General features: G+C 59.6%; 1 protein-coding gene across 1 annotated transcript in view; it reads left to right on the plus strand.

Annotated features, from left to right (window-relative positions):
* Pde5a (phosphodiesterase 5A) overlaps positions 1–26,643 on the plus strand; it is a 90,329-nt gene that overhangs the window by 46,763 nt on the left and 16,923 nt on the right. The window contains exons 9-16 of the mRNA XM_078020754.1: positions 1,799–1,974; positions 2,953–3,012; positions 8,465–8,611; positions 12,624–12,749; positions 14,157–14,251; positions 21,963–22,050; positions 24,531–24,631; positions 26,082–26,159. Of these exons, the coding sequence (XP_077876880.1) occupies positions 1,799–1,974; positions 2,953–3,012; positions 8,465–8,611; positions 12,624–12,749; positions 14,157–14,251; positions 21,963–22,050; positions 24,531–24,631; positions 26,082–26,159 (871 nt within the window). The remainder of the gene's footprint in view (positions 1–1,798; positions 1,975–2,952; positions 3,013–8,464; positions 8,612–12,623; positions 12,750–14,156; positions 14,252–21,962; positions 22,051–24,530; positions 24,632–26,081; positions 26,160–26,643) is intronic.

The following is a 26,643-nucleotide window of genomic DNA, read 5'->3' on the forward strand; positions in this document are numbered from 1 at the left end:
GTGGAAGGACATAGGGGCGGAGCTGAAGAAGGACATTGAAGGACATGGGGGAGGGGTGTGGGAGGGTATGGGGAGGGGCTCAGGAGGACCTGGGGGAGGGGCGGCGGGAGCTCTGTGGGGGACAGTGAGGCTCCAGACAACCTGGGCACACTGAGGACCCTAAGGGGTCCCTCGAAGGCCACTGACCCAAGGCTGTTCCAGGCGAAGCTGCTGGGAAGTCTGACAGTGTGGCCCCAGGAGACCCCAGGAAGGAGGCAGGAAGCCCAGAGGGACCTCAAGGAGGCCGCGCAGCTCTGCAGTGAGGTGTGGGAAGCGACAGGGAGCCCAGGGTGGCTTGTCAGCTGTGGAGGATGAACAGGGAGGACACAGCTTGTCGGAGAACAGTACTGCAAAGCTTCCCCCGGCAAAGCCTCGGGAGCGAACCTGGGCAGGCGCACAGACGTGCCATCGGCACCAGGAGCCCCGAGTTGGAGGCAGAGACCCTGAAGGCGCCGAACCTCATCTCTAGAGGCTGACTGTCCCACGTCAGGTTCACAGCGAGGTGGTACCTGTCCCTGTGAGAGATTTATGGACACCCACAACCTGCCATCCGGGAGACCTCCGGGAATCGGAGTTGGCGGACCAGGCTTACCCTATGGGCTCTTCAAAGTGACTTTACCTGTCAGCAGACAGGGCAGGGCTGATGGGAGGAGAGGGTGGAGGTGCAGAGCCCGCCCGAGCGTGTGCTTGTGCTGCCGAGGCAGGAGAACACTCCTCGCTGCTCACAAGAGGCCATGCCAACGTTGGCAGGCATTTTATCCATCTCCATGAATGGGAAAAAATGATTTCAGTAACCTCTGAGGAGCTGCTGGTGGTGGATAACTTCAAAAGCACTTCAGTGCAGAGAAAGCAGGCGTCTGAAACCCGGAGAGGGGTGTCCTCAGAACTTCCCACGGTGCCTGTCTGTGGTGGAACCCGGTAGAGGGTTTTGTTTGGGTTTTTTGTTTGGTTTGGTTGGTACAAGACATTAAACCCAGGGGCACCTGACCGTTGAGCTACATCCTAGCCTTTTTATACATTATTTAGAGACAGGGTCTTCTAAACTGCTGAGGGTCTCCCTAAATTGCTGAGGCTGGCTTTGAACTTCCCATGCTCCTGCCTCAGCCTCCAGAGCCTCTGGGATCACAGGCGCGTACCACCACTCCCAGCTGGAGGTCTCATCCTACACTCAGACACAGAGTCAGGAGGATCTAGTGATGTGCTAACCCGAGCCCAGGCGGCAGCACCGTGTCTCCTGGAGACACCAGCTCCGGTCCCCGTGGTCGGCTCAGGAGACATTGTCCTGACGTCGACGGCCCAGGCTCGGCTTTCAGGAGAGCCAGGACTTGGACCATCCTGAGCTCTTCCAAGGTGGCCACATCTGCCCTTCTAAGTAGAGCATCCCTTTATCCGTGGTACCCATGGGTCTACAAACCTGCTTCTCCCGGGTGCTCCCGGGACCTCCGGGTGCTGTGTGAGGCTGCTCCTTTCCTCACCCGTTCTGAGTGCTGAGGAGTCCAACCCCAGGTCTGGGTGAGGAGGGCTGTCTGTGTGACCCAGAATTCCAGATTGTCTTTGAGGACTCGACTGATCTGATTCCACACTGAGCTGGAGGGAAACCGTCCTCCGGGACTCTTGATCGCAGCGGTGTGTTAGGACAGCGCGGGCTGCCCCCATGGACGCGGGGTGGGGGGGATGCAGACTGGCCAGGAGAGCGGCAGAGCAGACCTGCAGGTGCTGCGTCGGCCCGTACCTGACGGCTTCCCTCTCATTCTCACAGGGGTCTGCCAACTCGTCAACAAGAGGGACGAGAGCTCGGGTGAGACCAGGCCTTTCAGCCGCAGCGACGAACAGTTCCTGGAGGCCTTTGTCATCTTCTGTGGCTTGGGCATCCAGAACACGCAGATGTACGAGGCGGTGGAGCGGGCCATGGCCCAGCAGATGGTCACATTGGAGGTGGGCCAGAGCGCGAGCCACAGCTCCACACCGGTCCTCGGCCTCCGTGGAAGCCAGGGAGACCCCTGCAGAGCTTTCCAGGACCCTGTGAGGTCCTGTGGCTGCCTCTGCTGGGACACCCTGGCTTTTCTGCAGAGGCCTCTCGTGATACGGCCGTCAACACAGGATCTGCCACCATGGCCTGCCCCCTGCCCAGAGCTGAACCCCATCCCTCCGTGGGGATATTCACAAAAGTAGTATTTAAAAACCCAAACAGCAAAACTCCAAAGCACGTTTGAGCACTCAGATGAGGGAAGGAAGTCGGGGGAAAGAGGAGTGTCTGTCCCAAGGTAGCCGGCGGGCCCCGCCCCTGCACACTGGGACCGGCACGTGGCTGGGGGCTGGGGACGTGGCCTCCTCAGAACAGAACCTCCACGTCGTCACTTTAAAAACTGTGAGAGATGTTTTCAGTAAAATCAGTGCATTGGTGGAAGAGGAACTAGGGTCTTGAGGTCTGTGGGAAGGAGTGGGCCTGACTGTCACTGTCCCAGGGGACACTGAGGGGCTGGGCGAGAGCCAGCTCCAGGCCCTCCTCCTCCCTCTGGCTGAGTCCCTCGGGAGCGTCTGAGCGCCATGTCTGGGCTGCCGAGCCAGCCCTGTCCCCTGGGTGTGCCGTGTGAGCTGCAGGGACCCTGCAGTGTCCGTGCGGCCTTGCCCAGTGGATTCTGCTCTTCCAAATTCAACTTCAGAATGTCAGCTGACACAGTCTTTTTCCCTTAACTTCTGTACAGAAGCAAGAGTAGCTGAAGTCAGTGTTTGCCCAGCTCATTCCTGTTTCCCGAGGGGCCTCAGAACCCCAGCTGTGGTTTCCCTCTGTGCAGAGGGTAGCCGCTGGGGTCTGGTGCTCCCAGGGCCAGGTCACCTCCTGAGGAGGTCCAGCGGGTCCCCAGCTGACAGTTGTCCTGCGCGCCTGCCTGACGCCGCCCCTCCTCCCTGCAGGTCCTGTCCTATCATGCCTCGGCGGCCGAGGAGGAGACCAGGGAGCTGCAGGCCCTGGCGGTAAGCCCTCCTTTCCCCAGCCCTGACTGCGGCGCACCCTGGGACCCACGTGCTCCTCCCGGGACACCTGCCCGCGCAGGTCCTGGACTCTGACCCTGAGCTGAGCCGACTGAGCACACGTCGGACCTTCCCAGCAGAGTCACCGACCTCAGCGCAGCCATAGGACGGCTGGCTGGGTGGCACCTGGTGACTCTGGGCTTCCACCGTGGCTTCAGTCTTCCATCTTGTTTAGGCCAAGGCCAAGCCCCGTCTTGTGGTGGGGCCTTCACCTGACAGGCTCAGTGACACGAGGCTTTCACAGTCTGCCGTGTGGCTTCCGCTTCTGACCCCGCGGCTGGGCCTGCTGTGTGGGAAACTGGTCCACACAGGCCAGTGCGCTGAGCCCAGCGCGGACACCCTCGGAGCACGCCCTGCGCGCTGCCCGACTCGGCATGGCCTTGGTGGGGACCTGGAAGTCTGCCCACTCAGCCCCTGATGTTAAGTCCATGCACAGGACAGCGAGGAGTGGCGAGCGCCTAGGAATGGCCAGTGAGCAGCCTCACACGGGCTGGGCCTTCTGCCCGGCTTCTCTTGGTCATGCACAGCTGGGCTGTGAGGGCCCCTGGAGCCGGGGGAGCAGGAGACTGGCGCCAGGCCACACTGCATGAGGGAGAGCGGGGACTGCAGCCCACTGGCACGGCACCCCGCGTTGGCAGGCAGGAGGCAGGTGGCACTTGCAGGCGTTGGGCACTCTGTGAGTGGGAGCCAGTGGCCAGGAGCAGTGCCAGAGGCTCAGCTGAGTTCTCTGGAAGGAAGGCATCTTGGGCCTGGCTCTGGGTGGCACTAGCCCTGTATTGTGGGTGCCCTGTCAGCACTGGACTTAGTGGGCAGTTTTCCCCTGCTTGCAAGGCATGTGGTCTGGAGGTCACTGCCCATTGGCAGTGCCCAGCTGGCTGGGCTGCTTGCCTACTCCTCCTCCAGTGTGGGCCCTGGGCTGGGACTGCCCCTGGGGAGGACACAGCAGGGTGCTGGTCCCAGGCGACTGGTTAGCAGAACTAGGGAGGCCAAGTCACTCTGCCGCCGGGTCCAGATAAATAAGAACCAGCAAGTAGAGGAATTTATAAAGACAATGTTTAAAAAAAAAAAAAAGTGAGCCCCCAGCATACCAAACTCTGCCTTTCACTTCAAAAGTAGGCTGTCTTTCAAAAGAATCTGAAAACCATTTTCTCAATTATGTTTATAATTTTAGCAAGAGGGAAAATACTCTGGAATAGCTGAAAATTGCTGTATTGTGTATTGTTGCAAACCATCTGCTGTTCCATTGGGAAGGTGGCTTCTGGCAGCTGCAGCGGGGACCTCAGGGTCACAGCACTTGCAGGGCAAGCAATTCACTGAAACCCGTTGAAATTCAGCAACTGGCTTCCACTCGGCTGTCACTCCCTGCGTGAAACTCCTCTGCAGCCCGACCTCACAGGTGTCTGCCCCCCACGTCAATGGCCAAAATTGCTGTCTCCATGACATCATTGGTCTCACTTTAAAACCCAAAAGCAATTGAAAGGCCCCCAAGTTTCCTTCACTTTTATTTTTGGAAACTTATTCTCAGGAGAATCAAACAATGTGCTGAGATATACTGCATATTTATGCCTGGGTACAGAAAGTTCTCAAGTTATGGTGAGGGACTTAGTTGACGGGATTTTCCTTGCTGTGCGTGAGTCTTCAATCGCATTTCAAACACCTTCTCTTGGCTCAGAGGTGGGTATAGGCAAGTAGTACTTCAAGCCCAGCATTCTGCTGGGCCTTGGAAAGATCCTTAGTCCCAGCGCTTGAGGTCCCAGGAGGAACCCTGCTGGCTTCTTTGGTTACTAGAGAGTTGATGAGTTAAGATACTGGGATGAAGCAAAATTTTACTTGTTGTCCAGCCTTCGGGCAGCGTGGGCCTGACCAGGGCCTGCCTTTTCTGTGATCGGCCCTGGCTGGAGAAGCAGTAGGGGAATCGGTCAGGGCCAGCCAGGCCTGGGATCCTCCCAGAGGGGCACTTCAGGCCACAACTTCACTGGGGTTTCTGTAGCCACTAGAGGTGTGTCCAGAGGGAGATGGACCTGGGGTCCTGAGAGGCCTGCTGTGCCTGAGAGCGAGAAGAGGACAAGCGGGACTGGAGGCAGGAGTCCAGAGAGGTCTGCCTCCACCTTCCAGCCACGTGGCACCGGTTCATCATGATCTGAGTTCCCAACAGCTGCTGGTGACAGTGTCGAGGTGGACCAGGGTGGTCCAGGGCGCTGGTTGAGTCAGTGCTGGTGGGCAGGTCAGGAGCTTTGTCCCCTGCTTTCAGAAAACCCTCTCTGGGGAGCTAGGCTACACCAAGAAGCTTTGAGCAGGACCTGCACCTCTAGCACCTCCAGCACTGCCGGTCGGTCACCTGACGGGCTCATCTTGGAAGTCGGTGACAGTGCCTGGCTCCTTCCGACTCAGCTGCAAGGATCCAGAGCTCTCGTGGCTCACCTTAGCCATTAGTGGTGGTGACAGGAGCAGAGGACTTCCTGCAGGAGGGCAGAGGCAGTGTTTGAGCCCTTCCTGGGCACTGTGCATGGCTGTGCATGGTCCTGTTCTCATGTGAGGTCTGTGTATGGAGATATGCTGTGGCCTAGGTGTGAACCAGGACCGGGGTCCACGTCCTGTGACCTGTGCATGGTCCTCTTCTCCTGTGGGGTCTGTGTATGGAGTTATGCTGTGGTCTGGGTGTGAACCAGGACCGGGGTCCACGTCCTGAGCCCTGTGCATGGCTGTGCATGGTCCTGTTCTCCTGTGGGGTCTGTGTATGGAGTTATGCTGTGGTCTAGGTGTGAACCAGGACCGGGGTCCACGTCCTGAGCCCTGTGCATGGTCCTGTTCTTCTGTGGGATCTGTGTATGGAGTTATGCTGTGGTCTAGATGTGGACCAAGTCTGGGTTCCAGGTCCTGAGCCCTGTGCATGGTCCTGTTCTCCTGTGGGGTCTGTGTATGGAGATATGCTGTGGCCTAGGTGTGAACCACGTCTGGGTTCCAGGTCCTGAACCCTGTGCATTGTCCAGTTCTCCTGTGGGGTCTGTGTACGGAGCTACACTGTGGCCCAGGTGTGAACCAGGTCTGGGTTCCAGGTTCTGAGCCCTGTGCATGGTCCTTTTCTTCTGTGGGGTCTGTCTATGGAGCTACGCTGTGGCCTAGGTGTGGACCAAGTCTGGGTTCCAGGTCCTGAGCCCTGTGCATGGTCCTGTTCTCCTGTGGGGTCTGTGTATGGAGTTCTGCTGTGGCCTGGGTGTGAACCAGGTCTGGGTTTCAGGTCCTCAGCCCTGTGCATGTCTGTGCATGGTCTTGTTCTCCTGTGGGGTCTGTATATGGAGTTACGCTGTGGCCTAGGTGTGAACCTGGTGTGGGTTCCAGGTTCTGAGCCCTTTGTATGGCTGTGCATGGTCCTGTTCTCCTGTGGGGTCTGTGTATGGAGTGATGCTGTGGTCTAGGTGTGAACTAGGTCTGGGTTCCAGGTCCTGAGCCCTGTGCATGGCTGTGCATGGTCCTGTTCTCCTGTGGGGTCTGTATATGGAGTTACGCTGTGGCCTAGGTGTGAACCTGGTGTGGGTTCCAGGTCCTGATCTCTAGGTATGACTGTGGATGTTTCTGTTCTCCTGTGGGGTCTGTGTATGGAACTACGTTGTGGCCTAGGTATGAATCAGGTCTGGGTTCCAGGTTTTGAGCCCTATGCATGGCGGTGCATGGTCCAGTTCTCCTGTGAGGTCTGTGTATGGAGGTACGCTGTGGCCTAGGTGTAAACCTGGTGTGGGTTCCAGGTTCTGAGCCCTTTATATGGCTGTGCATGGTCCTGTTCTCATGTGGGGTCTGTGTATGGAGATATGCTGTGGCCTAGGTGTAAACCAGGACCAGGGTCCAGGTCCTGAGCCCTGTGCATGGCTGTGCATGGTCCTATTCTCCTGTGGGTTCTGTGTGTGGAGATATGCTGTGGTCTAGGTGTGAACCAGGTCTGGGTTCCAGGTCCTGAGCCCTGTGCATGGCTGTGCATGGTCCTGTTCTCTTGTGGGGTCTGTGTATGGAGATATGCTGTGGCCTAGGTGTGAACCTGATGTGAGTTCCAGGTCCTGAGCCCTATGCATGGCTGTGCATGGTCTTGTTCTCCTGTGGGGTCTGTGTATGGAGATTTGCTGTGGCCTAGGTGTGAACCTGGTGTGGGTTCCAGGGTTTGAGCCCTATGCATGGCTGTGCATGGTCCAGTTCTCCTGTGAGGTCTGTGTATGGAGGTACGCTGTGGCCTAGGTGTGAACCTGGTGTGGGTTCCAGGTCTTGAGCCCTATGCATGGCTTTGCATGGTCCTGTTCTCCTGTGAGGTCTGTGTATGGAGGTACGCTGTGGCCTAGGTGTGAACCAGGTCTCGGTTCCAGCTGCCAAGCCCTGTGCATGGCTGTTTGTGGCTCCAGTTCACATGTGGGTCTTTGTACGTGACTTCTGTTGACGTGTGGGTACCGTATGTGGAGCAATGTGCCTACGTGTGAACCAGTTTGGGTGTCTCTTAATCTACTCTTAATCTCTTTTTGTTTTCTCAGATTTTAGAAATTTTGATTGTTCTTCTTTTTATGATTTTTAACATCACAAACTCCTTATCTGAGTTTGTATATTCTGTGTGTGCCCCTCTTAAGGTCTGAAGTGACACTCTCATGTGAAGCTGGTGAGGGGAAAGCATGTCACACGGTGACCGCGGTGATGGGCAGTGTGCATCCCCTCTCTGCCTGCTCCTGCCTTTGCTGCCTGTTAGTGGTTGTTTTTCATTTATAGCCTTCTGAAGAGAGAAGGGAGGCTGTACTCTGCAGCCCACCCTCCTCCACACCATACAGCGGGTAGGGTCCCCTCTGGGCAGGGGTGGTGGCAAAGGCTGCACCCCCCCACCTACCTCAGTGCAGGAGAATTAGGGGCAGAGCTGGGTCCTACCCAGGAAGGCCCCAGCCAGACCCCCATAACTCAAGGTGCGGCATCGGCCGCACGGTGAGGAGGTAGAGGCGCAGAGAGCTGGGGCCAGAGATGAAGGTCGTGGAGCTTCGGGGAATGTGGAACCTCAGCCCACTCCAGCCTGCTGACTTTGCAGGTGGACACACGTGGGTGAGAGTCAAACACCTCCACCACGGTGCCAGGATGACCGGAATTCCCAGGGGCTACTGCTGAAGTGCCGGCATGGTGGACGCAGGCCTTGGTAGCTGGTGGGCAGCCTGATATTGAGCTCCTTGTCAATCAGATAGCATTTAGAGCAATTGGCTTTTATTTAGTATCAGTAACCTATGGGCTTTGAGGGACATTTCATAATCCAAACTAGAGCCACATTAAACACAATGAATAAATAATCACAGAGAACTGTTTCCCTAGAGCAACGTGAGAAGGCTTCTGAGCTGCTGCCGCTTCAGTCAATAGCGTTTTTCTCTCTCTCCTCTTGCCCAAGGCTGCCGTGGTGCCATCTGCCCAGACCCTCAAGATCACAGACTTCCGCTTCAGTGACTTCGAGCTGTCGGACCTGGAGACGGCCCTGTGCACGGTCCGGATGTTCACTGACCTCCGCCTCGTGCAGCGCTTCCAGATGAAGCATGAGGTGGGGCATCGGCCAGGGAGGCCGCGCTGGGCGCCAGCCTGGACAAAGGACTGCTGGGTTCCGAGAGGCTGTGTTTCCTCTGGGGCGTGGTCTTGCCAGGTTGCCCAGGCTGGCCTCAATCTCCCGCTGCCCGGCCTCCCAAGTCATTGGGTTTCCTTGTGTTTTAAAAGAAAAGACATTGTCCATCTAAAGACCCATGGTACGCACTGATCACTGTCCAGCTCCAGGCTGAAGGACAAGGGAGTGTTCTAGATGTTGGAGCTGGATGCAGAAGGCTGGGTAGTGGACAGGTGGGGCGAGAGCAGGGTAAGGAGCGGGGTGAGGGGCCTGGGAGCCATCCAGAGGAGCTGGGCTCTCGTCCCCAGGAGGTCTGAGCCAGGGCTGTGCCAGGTGGTGGCTGATATACTACCAGTATATGAAGGAGGACAATCGTGAGTGGCCTTGTCTGCAGCAAGGGCCCAGGCACTAACGGGAGGCCAACCGTGCCCACAGGTCACCCGTGGGTGAGGCCGAGAGCTGGCTGACCCCTCACTCTGGCCTCCCAGAAGACCTGGGTCAGGACCTTCTCGTTTCCATTTGGAGAGACCCAGGAATTGTTGGCCTTGTGGTCCTCTGTCCAGTGCCCGAGAAGTAGGGTGGACAGAAGGCCCCTATGGGGATAACTCGGCCTGCAAGTCACTCACAGTTGGACACCTTGTCTCGGTTACCACTGTCCTCCCTGGAGAGAAGCCTTACTCTGCCTGTCAGTCTGCCATGGACGTGTCCACCCATGCCTGTGACAGGCCAGCTGGGGGCTGTGCCTGCTCTGGAGGCCCATGGCCAGAGAGGAAGGTGGGCAAACACAGCCAGGGTCCTGCACCAGGTCTATAGCTGGAGGTGCAAGCCCGTCCTTCTCCAAGTGAACCATACCTGTGACTCTGTGGGGGGGGGGAATCAGGACCCTACGTCACTGTGTGTGGGGGGGGAATCAGGACCCTACGTCACTGTGTGGGGGGACCCCGTGTCACTGTGGGGGAGGAGCCGGACCCCAGGTCACTGTGGGGGGGATCAGGACCCTACGTCACTGTGGGGGGGGATCAGGACCCTACATCACTGTGGGGGAGGAGCCGGACCCCATGTCACTGTGGAGGGGGATCAGGACCCTACGTCACTGTGGGGGAGGAGCCGGACCCCATGTCACTGTGGGGGGGGGATCATGACCCTACGTCACTGTGGGGGGGGGAACCCCGTGTCACTGTGGGGGAGGAGCCGGACCCCAGGTCACTGTGGGGGAGGAGCCGGACCCCAGGTCACTGTGGGGGAGGAGCCGGACCCCATGTCACTGTGGGGGGGGATCAGGACCCTACGTCACTGTGGGGGGGACCCCGTGTCACTGTGGGGGAGGAGCCGGACCCCATGTCACTGTTGGGGGGAATCAGGACCCCAAGTCACTGTAGTGGGAGAGCCGAACCCTATGTCACTGGGGGGGCTGGACCCCACATCACTGTCGGGGGGGCCCGTGTCACTGTGGGGGGAGAGCCGGACCCCACATCACTGGCAGGTGTGAAGAGCCAGACCCCATGTCACTGTGTGGTGCGGGGGAGAGCCAGACCCCACGTCAGTGGGGGCGGGGAGCCGGACCCCACAGGCCAGCCATGGGCTGTACCTGCTCTCGGGGCCCATGAGAGCCAGACTGTGGTCCATAGACCCACCGGTCTTCCCTCCTGCTCTGGAGCACCAGTATCATGCTCTGACGCCAACATAAACCCAGAATCACATGCTCAGCCCAGTCTCTGGGAGTCTGTTCAGTGCTCCTCTTGAGGTTCATGAAACCCAGACTGTGGCACTTGCTCAGAGATGAGCTTCTCTCTCCATCTCTAAGCTACTTTTGCTGCTGTTGTTTTCCTGTGGACCCAGAGCTTTATTTTGCATATACAATCTTCAGAAGCCTGGTTCTTGGTAGCTAAGCAGTAACTTTGCCCGAGACGTAAGGGTAGTTTGAAAGGTCAGAGATGCCATCAGTGTGTGTTAGGACTTGGACTCTCGTTTGTCCCTGGTCATGCACTTGCCCCGCCCCGCCCCACCCCAAGGCCTGCACCTTCCACCTGTGCAGATGTGCAGCAGGTGAGCCAGGAAGCCCTGCTCTCCGAGGGAGACTCCCTACAGGTGTGGCTTCCCAGGCTCCCCTAGGTGATGCCACAGGGTGGGATACCTTAGCAAGCAATCCACAGATTTAGTGCATCTCTGTCAAAATACCAGTGACATTCTGCACAGAAGTAGAAAAAACAGTCCTAAAATTCATTTGGAAGGATGAGAGAACCAGAGTAGCCAAAGCAGGCTGAGCAAGAGGAGCAGCACAGAGGCGGCCCAGCACCTGGCCTCGGGCTGTGCCACAGGGGACCGGTGGAGAGAAGACCCGAGACACGCCACCGACTCAGAGCCGTCTGACCCTCGACAGTCGCCAAAAACATGCCCTGGAGAAAAGACAGCCTGTTTAACAAAAGGAGCTGGGCAAACCGAAAATCCCTATGTAGAGGGATGGAACTAGATCCCCATCTCACCCTGCAGAAAAGTCGACTCAACGTGGATCAAAACCCTAGGAATTAGACCAGAAAATTTCTGATTGTCATAAGAAAGCACAGGTCAGCTTCCTTAACAAGACTCCTAAAGCTCAAGAAATAACACCAAGAATTAATAAATGGGGGTGGCATCAGATTAAAAATCTTCTGCACAGTGAAGGAAATGAGCATATGGAATGGAGGAGATCTCTGTCAGCTACTCTTTCAACAGGAATTAATATCCAAAATACATGAAGAACTCAGAAAGCTTAACACCAAAAATACAGAGAGCCCACGCAGTCGACAGGCAGAGGAACTGAGCCAGCATTTCTCAGAAGAAGGCGTTCCCCGATGGCCAACAGGTGTGTGAAAAGGGTTCCACATCCCTAGCAACCATGGGAATGCAGACCAGAACCTCTGAGAGTTCGTCTCACTCCTGTTCGAATGGAAACGATCAAGACTGCAAACCACAGTAAACACCGGCAGGGTTGTGGGGAATAGGTACACCCATCCATCGTTGGTGGGACTGCAAATTAATACAGCCACTTTGGAAAGCAGCGTGGAGATTCTTAAAGGAGGGTCTGTATCTGGAAGATCTGAAGTCGGCGTTCTACAGTGATATGGGCATACTGATGTTTATAGCAGCACGGTCCCAGGGCCAAGCGGTGGAACTGGCCCAGGTGTCCATCAGCAGAGGAGTGGATAAAGGAAGTGTGCATATACGCAGTGGAGTTTTACTCAGTTGTAAGGAAGAATGAAGTGGTCTCTCACTGGTGAGTGGACGGACCTGGAAAACATCCTGTAAGTGAAAGAGGCCAGACTGGAAAGCCCAGGATTGGGTGGTTTCTCTCATATACAGAAGTCATAGGAAACTAAGGAATTTTTAAGAGGGAAATATCATGAAAATAGAAGGGAGAGCAATAGAGGAAGGGGATTTGGGGAGAGAGGAGGGGAAGGACAGGGGGCTGCAGAATGGAGCTGACCGCACTGTGCTGTGAACACTGTGAACGGATCCCAGGACTCCACTTTAAGTCCCTCTGTAATGGAGAGAGACCTAAAATCACAGAAGGAGGGCCAGAGAGGAAGAGATCTGGGGGCGGGGAAGGAGGGGAGGGAAATGAGCAGATTTTGTCCTGTACACGTGTGAATGTGTCAGAATGCACCCCACTGTCCCACACGCTGCGGTGCACTAACCACCAAGAGGAGCCAGCCGGTGCTGCCTGCCAAGGGTGCCTTTCTCCACAGCGTTTGCATCTTATGTCTAACTTGGTCAGCCTGGTGGTTCCTGGGCTCCGGTTGGAACTGCCCCAGCTTGAGCCCTGGCCCCCCAGCAGGCCCTGGCCAGGAGCTTCCTCAGCACAGGTGTCGGGCACGGGGCCTGCCCCCTCACTGCCGAGGCTGGACTGAGCCTTCTGCAGTGCCTGTGCCGCAGCGTGCGGTGCTGGGCTGTTGTCACTCCTCTGCTGTCTCCACAGGTGCTGTGCAGGTGGGTCCTGAGTGTGAAGAAGAACTACCGGAAGCATGTGGCCTACCACAACTGGAGGCACGCCTTCAACACTGCCCAGTGCATGTTCGCTGCCCTGAGAGCCGGCAAGATCCAGGTGCGCATGGAGCCGCTCAGAGCCGGTGCCCGGGAGAGGGACAGCAGAGTCTTCCAAGTCCTTGTAATGTGCACTAGTGGGGACTGGAATCAGCTGCCTGCCACTTGGAGAGGGCGCGTTTGTCGGAAAGCCTGGGATAGCAAAGCGCCTCGTGGCTCACTGTCACACAGTACGAGCGGCCACGCAGACCCTTAGGAAACCTCTTGTTATCCAGAATGCTGTAGGAAAGCCGTCATCTCCTGTGGCAGGCAGTGCTGGAGGGGTGAGAAGTCCCACCTTCCGTGCTCCCCTCCGCCCCAGGCAGAGCAGCGCCCCCCAGAAGCCGCCCACGGCTAGTGGGCCTCTTGGGGACCCCGGGCTCTCCACTGCCTCCTCTGCAGCACTCAGGTGACTCCGAGGGCACCTTGTAGAAAGGTCTGCTTCCTCCGACACTGACCCGGGACTGGAGGGAGATGCAGACGCAGTGCAGGCCATCGCTCTTCCCAGCCCCATCTCACCCCATCTCTGTTGAGATCCTATCCCAGCAGGGATCAGCAGTCGTCCTCCGTGTCCTGCATGCATCCCAGGCCTCCGTTCGTCCAGACTCCTCACTCTGCTCTGTAATGAAGTCACAGCTCTTGTCTGTCTCACATGGCTAGATCTGAAAGCAGGAAAGGCTGGGCCGCAGCGGTGGTGGAGCGCTGGCCCAGCACGGGCGTAGAAGGGACTGCTGACCTAGAGGCTGTGCAGATGCTGGACAGCGTTTCCCTGCTGGGGCAAACGTTCACGAGACTTAGGAGACACTTAAGCAGAGGGTGCTCAGAAGCAGGGGTCTTTGTGGGATCTGAGAAACCTGTTGCGTAGCACTGAGCGATCCCGCAGGAGGGCCTGCGCCAACTCCAACTCGCATCTGGGAGCCCCGAGGCCGTAAGGCAGACTCAGAAATGACCCACGTTTGGCTCAGGAACACGGCATTGAAGTCTGGAAGGCCAGGTTTTCTCCCTGGCCGTCTTGTTTCTGCCCATGGCCGTCAGGTTTTCTCCCTGGCCGTCTTGGAGTTCCCATGCCCACATTGCCGAGTGGGGCCGCGGCTGACAGGTGAGGGAGACAGTCTGCAGGGACTGAAGGAGGGAAAGTGGATTAAGGCTTGTCACAGGGTTCCCCAAACACACAGAGTGAACAGTCAGTGGCCTGGGGCTGGGGTGTGGCTCAGGGCTCAGCCCTTGGCTGGCTCTGGGGTCCTTCCCCAGAATCCCCCCAAATGATATTTCCTCGGTGTGGACAGATGGCGACTTTTGAGACTCCTTGGCTTCTGTCTGAGGGGCACTGTGGTGCCCTGCTGCGGGTGCCTGCACGCAGCTTTCTCAGAGTGGGTCCTGGGGAAGCAGCGCAGCGCCCTCACGCCTCTCTCCTCCCCGACACCCTCAGAGCCGGCTGACCGACCTGGAGGTCCTGGCGCTGCTGATCGCCGCGCTCAGCCACGACCTGGATCACCGCGGCGTGAACAACTCCTACATACAGCGGTGAGCGGCCGCCCGGCCACACGGGAGCGTTCTCTGCCTTTGTGGGGCGTGTGTTTAAAGTTAAAGCCACAGAAAGAAGTGGGTGGTGGGAGTCTCAGCTGAGCTCCTTCCATGCACATGGGCTGTATTTAGGGGAACGACCAAGTGCAGCACTGAGCTGGCCAGCTCCCCAGGCCACAGGCTCGGGTGCTGCAGTGAGGATGGTGTCTTGTTGGCAGTGGCGGGAGCTGGGCCTCGGTGCGTGCACTCCCGGCGTAGGAGCATCTCTAGAGAACTACCAAGGCTGTGGGGGGCAGCTTCCCCTGGAGCAGAGAGGACAGTGTGGACGTGTGCTTCCCTGGCCGCGCTCTGGACAAGGCTTCTGTGGGTCAGGGGAGGCACCTGGCACGGTTATGGAGAAGGAGGCCTCGTGGCCAGATCTGAGTTCCAAGTCCACTCCCCTGCACAGTCCCCCTGTGGCCTTGGCCAGGGAGCTGCAGACGGAGAAGGTGCAGCCACCTCAGGGTGGCGTCACTGCACCCAGGCCAAGGGGAAGGCCGGGGCAAGTTGTGTGAGTTCAGTAGCAGATGCTAGAGACGCCGAGTGGCTCTGGAACCTGCCCTGGTGTCCTGAGGGAGGACCCTAGGCCTGGACCAGAGCTTCTGACCTCAAGGCCATCAGCGAGTGGTGCACCCGCTGCAGGCCCCATGGAGAGGCGGCATCAGCCCTCAGCAGACGGTGGAGCCTCTGCGACTTGTTATTTTCCTATAGCACCTTGGCTGAAAGGTCCACCTCTTGGTGCAGAACCTCTCTCTACGAGCATCCTCCAGTGGCACAGGAGTGAGCTCTCGGGAGTTCTGGGGGACCAGACGTCCCGCAGCTTGAGAAGGCTCTGCTCCCGGCCTTTCTCTGCGAGGCCCCAGAGCTTCCTGTGGAAAGCATCGCGTGACGTGCAGCCGTGTCCTGTGCTGACCCTGGGCTCCGGTCTGGGGTCGCAGGCTGCTGGTCCCTCTTGAAAACCTGCCTTTTGGAGAACCGGAAGGGTGACAGGTCCTCTGTCCCCTGCACTTCATCCTGATTCTGACTTAAGAGAAGTTATGAAAGGGAACAACGTGGACAAGAAAAGGTTCCCAGCATAGTCGAGCCACAGGTGAGGTCTCGGCAGCATGACCTGAAGAGCAGTGGGCACGAGCTGAGAGGGACCCGCCCGTCACAGAGCCCAGGTCTTCTCGTCACCGGGCTGTTGGCACAGAGATGATGCCCTGCTGCTCTCCTGGCAGTGAGGAAAATCCACTCAACTATTTTTCCTTTGTTTATATAAAAATAATTACCAGATAAACATCTGGAGGAGCGTCATCCTGTCTTAACAACAACAAAAATTCCTGGGAAAAAGTCGTAGGGTGCTGAATGTTGCTCAGATCAGACGTGGGCCAAATGATGGCTTTCTTAAAAAAGTCGAGTTTCAGAGACGTTCATCTCTTCCTGTGGTTTTTCAAAGAAGCAGCTAAGAATTCCCCAGGGTTTTCTCTTTCCTTCTAGCAAATGGGCCATACTTAAAGTTGGGTCCTCCTCAGGGGGCTCCGGGAGAAGAGCTCCCTGGACATCCCCCTAGAGAGCCCTGTCTTCCGAGGGGTGGACCTGGGGCAGACCCCACTGGACGTCCGACTCCTCAGTAGAGAAAGTCAGAGCGCCAGAGGCGCAGAGGGGCAGCAGTGGGCAGCAGGAGCTCTGGGCCGACAGGACCCAGCGCTGAGCCAGGTCCTGGAGCCCCCCAGGAAGGCCCTCCCAGGCACCCCCAGGCTGTGTCTGACACTGTGGCTCACCATCCGCGGCCAAGAGGGCAGCTGTGTGGGGTCTCACAGGCGCCCGGAACATGGGGACAGGAGCACTGCTCGTGCCTGCCTCTCCCACAGCACGGTGGTTGAGGGAAAGCGGGGTCTCGGTGGAGGTGGGATGATCACTGCAAGAGCAGGCACTGGGGACCCGGGGGGGGTGCAGGCTGTACAAGAGAAAGCACAGTGTGGCCCTGGGTTTCAGAGGGAAACGTCTGCGGTAGGTGCTGTGGCTACAGGAAGACCGTCTTGGCCGTGTTGGCGGGATTTGGCTTTGGAGGTGAGGAAATGACATGGGGCAGTGCCCTGGCCGTCAGACCGAGGGGTAAGGAGCAGCTGTTGGAGTGTGGCCCTTCCCCTGGCAGAAGGGCTGCAGTCATAGGTGTGGGTTCCCTCTTTAGGCCACAGTCCAAGAAATGATGATGACCAGTACAGACAGCACTGAGTGAGTCCTGCCTGTGTGACACGGGGACCGTTGGGTGCTGGAGAGCGAGACTGGACCTGCCAGTGTGGCCACCTCCACTGCTGGAGGAGGGAGTGTCGGCCAGGACCAGTAAGGTCCAGCTCCACTGCTGGAGGAGGGAGTGTCGGCCAGGGCCAGTGAGGTCCACCTCCACTGCTGGAGGAGGGAGTGTCGGCCAGGACCAGTGAGGTCCATCTCCGCTGCTGGAGGAGGGAGTGTCGGCCAGGACCAGTGAGGTCCAGCTGCTCTGCTGGAGGAGGGAGTGTCGGCCAGGGCCAGTGAGGTCCAGCTCCACTGCTGGAGGAGGGAGTGCAGGCCAGGGCCAGTGAGGTCCAGCTCCACTGCTGGAGGAGGGAGTGTCGGTCAGGACCAGTGAGGTCCAGCTCCACTGCTGGAGGAGGGCATGTCGGCCAGGGCCAGTGAGGTCCAGCTCCACTTCTGGAGGAGGGCATGTCGGCCAGGACCAGTGAGGTCCAGCTCCACTGCTAGAGGAGGGCATGTCGGCCAGGGCCAGTGAGGTCCACCTCCGCTGCTGGAGGAGGGAGTGTCGGCCAGGACCAGTGAGGTCCATCTCCACTGCTGGAGGAGGGAGTGTCGGCCAGGGCCAGTGAGGTCCAGCTCCACTGCTGGAGGAGGGAGTGCTGGCCAGGGCCAGTGAGGTCCATCTCCGCTGCTGGAGGAGGGAGTGTCGGCCAGGGCCAGTGAGGTCCAGCTCCACTGCTGGAGGAGGGAGTGTCGGCCAGGACCAGTGAGGTCCAGCTCCACTGCTGGAGGAGGGAGTGTCGGCCAGGGCCAGTGAGGTCCAGCTCCACTGCTGGAGGAGGGAGTGTCGGCCAGGGCCAGTGAGGTCCAGCTGCACTGCTGGAGGAGGGAGTGTCGGCCAGGGCCAGTGAGGTCCATCTCCACTGCTGGAGGAGGGAGTGTCAGCCAGGGCCAGTGAGGTCCATCTCCACTGCTGGAGGAGGGAGTGTCAGCCAGGGCCAGTGAGGTCCAGCTCCACTGCTGGAGGAGGGAGTGTCGGCCAGGACCAGTGAGGTCCATCTCCGCTGCTGGAGGAGGGAGTGTCGGCCAGGACCAGTGAGGTCCACCTCCGCTGCTGGAGGAGGGAGTGCAGGCCAGGGCCAGTGAGGTCCACCTCCGCTGCTGGAGGAGGGCATGTCGGCCAGGACCAGTGAAGTCCATCTCCACTTCTGGAGGAGGGCGTGTCGGCCAGGACCAGTGAGGTCCAGCTCCACTGCTGGAGGAGGGAGTGTTGGCCAGGACCAGTGAGGTCCAGCTGCTCTGCTGGAGGAGGGAGTGTCGGCCAGGGCCAGTGAGGTCCACCTCCGCTGCTGGAGGAGGGAGTGTCGGCCAGGACCAGTGAAGTCCATCTCCACTTCTGGAGGAGGGCGTGTCGGCCAGGACCAGTGAGGTCCACCTCCGCTGCTGGAGGAGGGCATGTCGGCCAGGACCAGTGAAGTCCATCTCCACTTCTGGAGGAGGGAGTGTCGGCCAGGACCAGTGAGGTCCAGCTCCACTGCTGGAGGAGGGAGTGTCGTCCAGGGCCAGTGAGGTCCAGCTGCACTGCTGGAGGAGGGAGTGTCGGCCAGGGCCAGTGAGGTCCACCTCCGCTGCTGGAGGAGGGAGTGTCGTCCAGGGCCAGTGAAGTCCAGCTGCACTGCTGGAGGAGGGAGTGTCGGCCAGGGCCAGTGAGGTCCATCTCCACTGCTGGAGGAGGAAGTGTCGGCCAGGGCCAGTGTGGCCACCTCCACTGCTGGAGGAGGGAGTGTCGGCCAGGACCACTGAGGTCCAGCTCCACTGCTGGAGGAGGAAGTGTCGGCCAGGACCAGTGAGGTCCACCTCCACTGCTGGAGGAGGAAGTGTCGGCCAGGACCAGTGAGGTCCACCTCCACTGCTAGAGGAGGGACATCGGCCAGGGCCAGTGAGGTCCATCTCCGCTGCTGGAGGAGGGAGTGTCGGCCAGGGCCAGTGTGGCCACCTCCACTGCTGGAGGAGGGAGTGTCGGCCAGGACCACTGAGGTCCAGCTCCACTGCTGGAGGAGGGAGTGCAGGCCAGGGCCAGTGAGGTCCAGCTCCACTGCTAGAGGAGGGACGTCAGCCAGGGCCAGTGAGGTCCATCTCCACTGCTGGAGGAGGGAGTGTCGTCCAGGGCCAGTGAGGTCCAGCTCCACTGCTGGAGGAGGGAGTGTCGGCCAGGGCCAGTGAGGTCCATCTCCACTGCTGGAGGAGGGAGTGTCGGCCAGGACCACTGAGGTCCATCTCCACTGCTGGAGGAGGGAGTGCAGGCCAGGGCCAGTGAGGTCCAGCTCCACTGCAGGAGGAGGAACGTCGGCCAGGGCCAGTGAGGTCCAGCTCCACTGCTGGAGGAGGGAGTGTCGGCCAGGGCCAGTGAGGTCCAGCTCCACTGCTGGAGGAGGGAGTACAGGCCAGGGCCAGTGAGGTCCAGCTCCACTGCTGGAGGAGGGAGTGTCGGCCAGGACCAGTGAGGTCCATCTCCACTGCTGGAGGAGGAAGTGTCGGCCAGGGCCAGTGAGGTCCACCTCCACTGCTGGAGGAGGAAGTGTCGGCCAGGACCAGTGAGGTCCAGCTCCACTGCAGGAGGAGGGACATCGGCCAGGGCCAGTGAGGTCCAGCTCCACTGCTGGAGGAGGGAGTGCTGGCCAGGGCCAGTGAGGTCCATCTCCACTGCTGGAGGAGGGAGTGTCGGCCAGGGCCAGTGAGGTCCAGCTGCACTGCTGGAGGAGGGAGTGTCGGCCAGGACCAGTGAGGTCCACCTCCACTGCTGGAGGAGGGAGTGCTGGCCAGGACCAGTGAGGTCCATCTCCACTGCTGGAGGAGGGAGTGCTGGCCAGGGCCAGTGAGGTCCAGCTCCACTGCTGGAGGAGGGAGTGCTGGCCAGGGCCAGTGAGGTCCAGCTCCACTGCTGGAGGAGGGAGTGCTGGCCAGGGCCAGTGAGGTCCATCTCCACTGCTGGAGGAGGGAGTGCTGGCCAGGGCCAGTGTTCCATTTAAATCTGAGCCACTTGTCGCCTGCATGAAGACGGGGCGGGCCCTCTGGAGGGTGGCACGGAGGACAGGTGGAAGGCACAGTCCCACAAGGAGTTGGTCCAGATGGAGAGGAGTCCTAAGGGGGCCGCTGGCCCTGGAGATGGAGGTGCAGGAAGGGGTTGGGGTCCTGCTCTGCCTTTGGACTGGTCGGCCTCCAGGGGACCAAGGGGAGTGCAGGCGGGGTCCCAAGGCCACCCATGGAGCCTGTCTAGTGTGAGGTGCCCCTGCCAAGGCTGGGTCATGGCAGCCTGGAGACCCCGGTGGTAGTGAAGAGTCAGTACAAACACCCAACGTCAGCGGCCACCATGGAGAGCCCACCCTGCGGGAACGGGGGGCTTGTGACTCTGAAGGACTGACCGCTGCTGCCGCCTGCTCGGAACAGGGCCTGTGCCAGCTGACACCACGGGTCCTGGATGTCCCCTGGGCTGCCCTCAGCCATCCGGGTGTCCACGACCTGCCTTGTGCCTTGGTGGGTGGGGGCAGCGGCCATCAGTCTGGGCCGCACTGCCCCGAGGCTGTGGGGTGTGTGCCTATCCCTGACGTGAAGAGACGGGAAGTGCCAGCCAGGGCCAGGAGCAGAGGGTCAGATGGACGCCAGCTTAAAATGGGCGCAGAGAAGGGAGGCCATGCAGACCCCAGGGCGTTGGTGTGCAGGACAGGTGACGGGAGAGGTCTGGGCCCTGAGCGAGGAGCGTGTCTCGGCTGCTGGTGCTGGTGGTCCTGGGGGCGGGAGGCGTGCAGGGTGGCCTTCCGGAGGGCTCTGCTGCCTGTTGTTGCAAGCTTCCAGTTTCTGCCCACATCCTGACGGCGCTCTCAGAGCTGGACCCGTGGCTGGCCAGGCATGCTGAGTGCCACAGCTCTGAGCTCAGGGAATGGACCCCTGCCCGCAGGGTTTTCCAGATCCTTCTGGCACCAGCGTCTGCCGGAGTGGGAGGCCGCAGGGTACGAAGCCTGGCTTTCTGAGCATGGCTGTGAGCCGGGAGCGGGGCCCTGCCTCCCTCCTGCGGGCTCACAAGGCTCTGCTCTCGATGTCAGGCGAGCACGCCTGCCCCTGTCCACTCCCCGAGGGGACGCACCCTGTCTGCGTCTGCTGAAGTGATGCCCGCTGACGTTCCAGCTTGGTGTCGAGGCCCCGCCTGCCTTTCCTAGCCCAGGCAGCCGTGGAGGCCACGTGGAGCACCGAGGCGCTGGTCAGAGTGATGCAGGGCAGGAGATGCACTCGGATCCCCCCTCCGCCATGTGTGTCCACCCAAGCAGGTTCAAGTTCAGCGACCTCTGAACCTCCGTCACCAGAGCACATGGCGAGATGCCCGTCTTGCAGCGGTCTCTGCCTGGTTTCCCGCAGGCCCGACCTGGGACGGCGGAGTGCTCAAGGCCTGCAGCCTCCCTGGCTCAGGCTTCTGGAAGCCCCCTGGCCTCCTAGCTCACCAGGCGGCCCAGGCCTCCTTCTCCTTCCGGCCATGCCTGCTCGCCTTTCCCCTTGCCGAGGACCAGGAGTGAGCATGGGTGAGGCAGGCGGGCTCTGGGCCTGGCGGCCCTCACCTTCACGCCCTCATCTCCCTGTGGCGGCTCACTTGACCAGGTGCTCACACCTCACAGTCCTTCAGCCTCGAGCATCTTCTGAACCCTCCACAAATTACCTACTGGTCAGAGAACCGCAGGGAGTGGCAACTAGCCAGGGGCCTCGGACACCTGCCAGCACTCACCGGCCCCCTCCTGCAGCTGGGAGCAGAGATGGTGGGGGCTGCGCAGGGCCAGAGGCGAGCACTGGATACAGGCAGTGCGCCCTGTGCAGGCCTGGCTGTCTCCCGCCTGCTGAACTGGGCACTGCCTTGCCTCTCTGCTCAGCCCGGGCACCACTGGGTCAACTCAGAGAGCTGGCAACGTCGGGCACTGCAGGAACCAGGAACCAACTGACTCAGCTGCCTGCTTCCCTCCAGGGGGCTGAGCCTGGGCAGCTCCCTGGGCCTCGGTCCAGTGCACAGGGCCGGAATTCCACCTCATCAGTGCTGGGAACATCGACCCCCGCCTGAGCTTTACTGCAAAGGCAAAGCTAACCTGTGAAGTGGTTTCAGAGTCTGAGTCAGTTGCAGTTTTAAAATGGAAAACTGTAATGTGTGCGATAATATTTACGTATAACAGGTGTTTTCTTACCCCTGGGGCGGTTCTCCCTTCCTGTCCCCACACTGCTGGTCCACTCTGCTAAAACACCAACACTGCTCACACTCAGAACAGGCAGGGTCTCCTGCCTCGGGGCAGTCTGCCTGCTCCAGAGGTGGCTGCTCACCCGGAGGACGGAGGGCGGAGGGCGGAGGGCGGGCTTGGTTGCTGGGTGAGGCCCTCTGCTGAGCTCGCCACACTGAGGGCCTCTCCTCTCTCCACGCCCACAGGACAGAGCACCCGCTGGCCCAGCTGTACTGCCACTCCATCATGGAACACCACCACTTCGACCAGTGCCTGATGATCCTCAACAGCCCCGTGAGTCCCCCTCTGCAGCTCCCGCCTGCTGCTCCCACCTGCAGCGCTAAGCCCGAATACGCGCCCTTCTCGTTTGGGTAGCAACAGGAACCAGATCCGCGGAGACCTCGCAGCGTCTCTGCCAACCTGAGCCGTCTCCACGTTGCCCCGTGGGTTGCGGGGCTGCGTTGGCCGCCCCGTGGGAATGGCTCTGTGGCTTCTGCAGCCTGTGGCGCAGGGCGTTGGCTTGGCCTGGTGCACACTGAGCACTGCTGTGCCACCAAGAAGCACTCAGCCCTCTCTTCACTAGAACGTCTAATGCTACCATGCTGTCCAGGAAGGGCGCTGTTGGACGGCCGGGCTGCCTGGACCGCTGTCCGTGTGCGCAGACGCAGGCCGAGCACAGAACCTCCCTACCTTAAGGGCAGTGAGCAGGAGAGGGCGCCAGGGCATTTGAGGGGGCGTTTGCCGAGTGCAGGCCTGGGGCCTCTGTGCCATCTCTGTCCGCTCGTGCGACCCGTGTGACAGAGGGAAGCCCTGACTGCTGTGCTGACAAGCACTGGCTGGGGGACCCCAAAGCATACACATCACCGCGTCTGTGGGTGGGCCCTGGGCTAGTGCCTCTCTGAGCCTGGGGACAATACCCAGAGTCCCTCCATCCCTGAGGTCCCACCATGTCGTCCCTGGTTCTCAATGGAGAAGCCAGATGGCCGGTGCCGGGGAGTTGGAGCTTGACGGGAAGGCTCAGGCTCCCCCTTCCCGCGCGGTGGCTTCCCTCTAGCGCCTTCCTCACCCACAGCTGCCTGCGGGCCTCTGCAGACTTGGAGAGCAGGCGCCACGGGTGCTCTCAGCTCTGTTCTGGCAGGAAGCCCCTGTGCCGGGAGCCTGGGGAGCCCCGTGGAGCGCTGCCCTGGGGCAATGCGTGCTCCCCACAGAGCGCCCCCTAGTGGGAGTCAGACAGCCCGGCCCTGAGACTCCCCGTGTCAAAGGGAGGTGTCCAGACGCAGGTCCTGGCCCGTCCCCTCACCTGCAGGACCTTGACAGGACCTGCCGGCTGTCACTTGAGGTGTGAGGACCTGCTCCCACTCCTCAGGACCCTCCAGCCTGCTCCAGCCTCCGCAGAACGTCCCATAGATGGCCTCATCGGGGGTGTTGCCAGGGCCTGTGACTGTCACAGCTGGTTCCTGTGTCACTGCAGTATACTCTAGGAGCAATTCTTACACAGGTTGTCCGGGCTACGATGAGCCAGAGTTGTGGGTGCTGGATTCTGAGTTCGGCAGGGAAGGAAGGCCCCCACCCCGTCTCCTGGGGGCAGGGTCTGTTTTAAGAATGTCAAACAGGCACCCAGAGGTGCGGGCCTTGCTCCATGTTGGCGGTCACCTGGGTCCTGGCCTGCCTGGCTTCGCCTCAGCGCCCACCTTCTCATTTCCACTGCTGGTTTCTTGCTCTCACGTCTCAGGGGCACGGGGACCTGCTCAGCCAGAGGTCTGGCCTGGGCCTGGTTCTATGCCTAGGTTTCGCGTGGTCTATCCCAACCCTGTTTTCCCCGTAAGTGTGCGATTTCCAGAGTGCAGCTTTTCAAAACCAAGACTCTGCAGAAATGTGTGTGGTGTCGTGTGGAAAGGCCTTGCTGTCCTCGTAGGCAGCTCTGCCATCCGCGTGTTGGAAGTTCTTCTTTTACTGGACAGTACAGGTTACGGTGGTGGGCACAGGTGGACTCGGCTGTACGTGTGTCGGCTCCACAGCGAGGCCTGCTGTATAGTTCGTCCTTTAACATGATGTGCAGAAGTTACAGCCTCTGCTGGGGAAGGAAAAGTAAGAATGTGGAGACGCCTCCTGTTGTGCTTGAGGTTGTTTTATCTTGAATACAAGCATCTCCGCTTGGCTCGGAATCTAAAATGACTCAGTGTTTAGAGGACCTCTGTGTCCGTGGCCGAGTGACGCGTTTGGCCATTGATTCAGCCATGCCACCGCTGCAGTGCCCCGACAGCCCGCACACTCTGGCCCCCGCCTGGATGGCCGGCCGGTGCCTGGTCCTCACAGCAAACCCTCTGCCTCCTGGCCTCGTTCCCAGGCCTCTGGGCTTTTGTTGGCGCTGGTTAAGGAGACACATCTGACTCCGTTCACAGATGTTCTGTGTGTCTGCGCTGTGCGTTCTCCTCCGTCTGACACTAGAAAGCCACCAAGGTGTGTGATTCACATGAGGATACTTCTGGGCTTATCCCAGAAGCCACAGGGCCGTGACCCGGATCGTCGGTTTGACCCTCGCAGCTCCGCTCCTGACACCCCTTCACTTGTCAGTTTTACTTGCTGTTAGATTGTAGCCCCAAACCTGCCAGCAGGAAGAGTAGGTGGCCAGGAGATGTTCTGTCTGTGCTCAGGCCTGGGAACAAGTGGCATGTCACCCAGGGTGGCGGGGAAGAGCAGACGGTGCCATCCCCAGACCCGCGGCCTTTTTCTCTGGATGGAGTGCTAGTGATGCTTCTCTTTTCCCTATCAAGGGCAACCAGATTCTCAGCGGCCTCTCTGTGGAAGAATACAAGGCCACGCTGAAGATGATCAAGCAAGCCATCCTGGCCACAGACCTGGCGCTGTACATCAAGTGAGTCTCAGGAGACCCCTCCGAGGCAGGCCTTGCGGGCTTCCTGCACCGGGCCCAGGTCTGGGCAGTCCTCAGACCCCTGGCAGCGCTGACCCTCAGGTGGGCGGGAGTTGGAAGTTTAGCAACCAGAGAACTCTGTCCCATTGCTCACTGAGAGCTAGAACTCACAGAGCACATGGCTGCTTCCCTTCTTCATCTCCCACGGTGTCTCTGAAGCCGTGATCGCCCAGATCTCTGACTCAAGGTCATTCCCGCTGAAGGTTCGTGGGCCTGTGGCCTTCCCCCTTTCCCACACGGGACTCACTCCATTCGCACCTCCTTCCTACGACCATCCAACCCCAGGGGCAGGAAGAGCTACAAGAGCCAAAAAAGCAGCTCAGGTTTCTTTTTATTTGATTCTGGCACCAGAAGGGGACATTTGCGTACGACTTTGAGACGGTGAAGGTGGCGTTTGTGATTGTGCATCTGCCCAGCAAGGCACTTCTCCGAGAGCCCGACAGTCGGGGGTTCCCAGCTCGCAGGGAGAGTGCTGGTGCTCCTGTGAGATGGGGAGTGGGGGTCGCCCGATTTCCCAGGAGCACACTGTCCTCTGCACGAGGGTCCTGGGGCCAGTTTGAGCCACTGTTGGGGAAGCAAAGCAAACAGCACAAACACCCAGCCACCTACGCCAGATGTCCACTGTCGCGGCCCCAGCAGCACCCACAACACCTGCTGCGTGAGGGGTGGACACTGAGTTAAGGAGGACAGAAGGAAACACAGTAAACTTCCCATCAAGTGATTGCTGAGTGAGGACTGCCACAGGACCAGGCCCTCGAGAACCACCTGTGGCCTCACAGCCTGCCCAGGCCTTCTGGGCCTCGGGGGTCTCACCTGACCAGGTGAGACCTCCTGACTGTGGTTCTCAGCAGGTGCGGTCAGTGCCGTCACACGGGCGTTCCTTTCCCTGGGTCTCTCTCCAGCTGGACCTTGAGCACTGTGCCGAGTCCTTCTTCAGATACTCAGCAGTGCTGGGCCCAAAGCAGCTCCTCCCGCTGCCCCTGCCAACTCCTGGGATGACCACAGAGGCTACACTACTCACCAGGCCTTCCCTGGCTTCCAGAGCCTTCCTGACACGGTCACAATGTGTAGGAACACGGTAGACAGAGCTAACCTGAAACCTGTAGGTCTCATTAGGTCCCGACCCTAAAATGCCTTACATCCCACTTGATGTCACACTTGTTACTCACTTTTTTATTAAAATATCCCACAATTGAAAGGACTGCTCTTTGTGGCTAAAAACCAGGTGAAGTTGAACATGCCACCAAAACCACGCGAGCAGAGGGAAAGTGGGGAATCACGCCTTTTCAGATGGTGGTCTCCTGGGCCATGAGAGGGGAGGTGTACCCCCTCTAGGTCACGGGGGCGAGCAGGGACCTCATAACTAACTGCCTCATGTTTTCTGTGTTTCAAGGAGGCGAGGGGAATTCTTTGAACTCATAAGAAAGAACCAGTTCAACCTGGAAGACCCTCATCAGAAGGAGCTGTTTCTGTGAGTCACTCTCCAGCCAGCACGTCCTCCCACGGAGCCTGTGCTCGCGTCACATCCACGGCCACTGTGCCCGAGGTGGCCGCTGGGCTGCCAGCCTTCTGCAGCCCAGACAGGGGGCTGGACACCCCTTGACCTGAGAGCATGGAGCTCCACTGAAGGACTGTCCCTTGCTCTGCACAACCTCCAGATAGGATTGAGGGGCAAATCTCAGCTCCTGCCAGAGGCTCACGTGTGGCCACCCTGCTAGGGATGAGGGGCTGAGACCACCGGGCTGAGACCCGGGAGCCAGAGGGTGGCCGCATGCTCCCTGCCACAGCTGGGCCATCCATGGGTCCACCTGCCCCCTCCTGGCCTGGTGCCACCCTCACTGTTACTGTGACTGCTCCAATGTTCTGGTCCCCAGGTGACCCCACCTGTCCCTCTCCCTGGCCTGGTGCCACCCTCACTGTTACTGTGACTGCTCCAATGTTCTGGTCCCCAGGTG

The sequence above is a fragment of the Ictidomys tridecemlineatus genome, chromosome 9, assembly GCF_052094955.1.
Source record: "Ictidomys tridecemlineatus isolate mIctTri1 chromosome 9, mIctTri1.hap1, whole genome shotgun sequence".
Lineage (NCBI taxonomy): Eukaryota > Metazoa > Chordata > Mammalia > Rodentia > Sciuridae > Ictidomys > Ictidomys tridecemlineatus.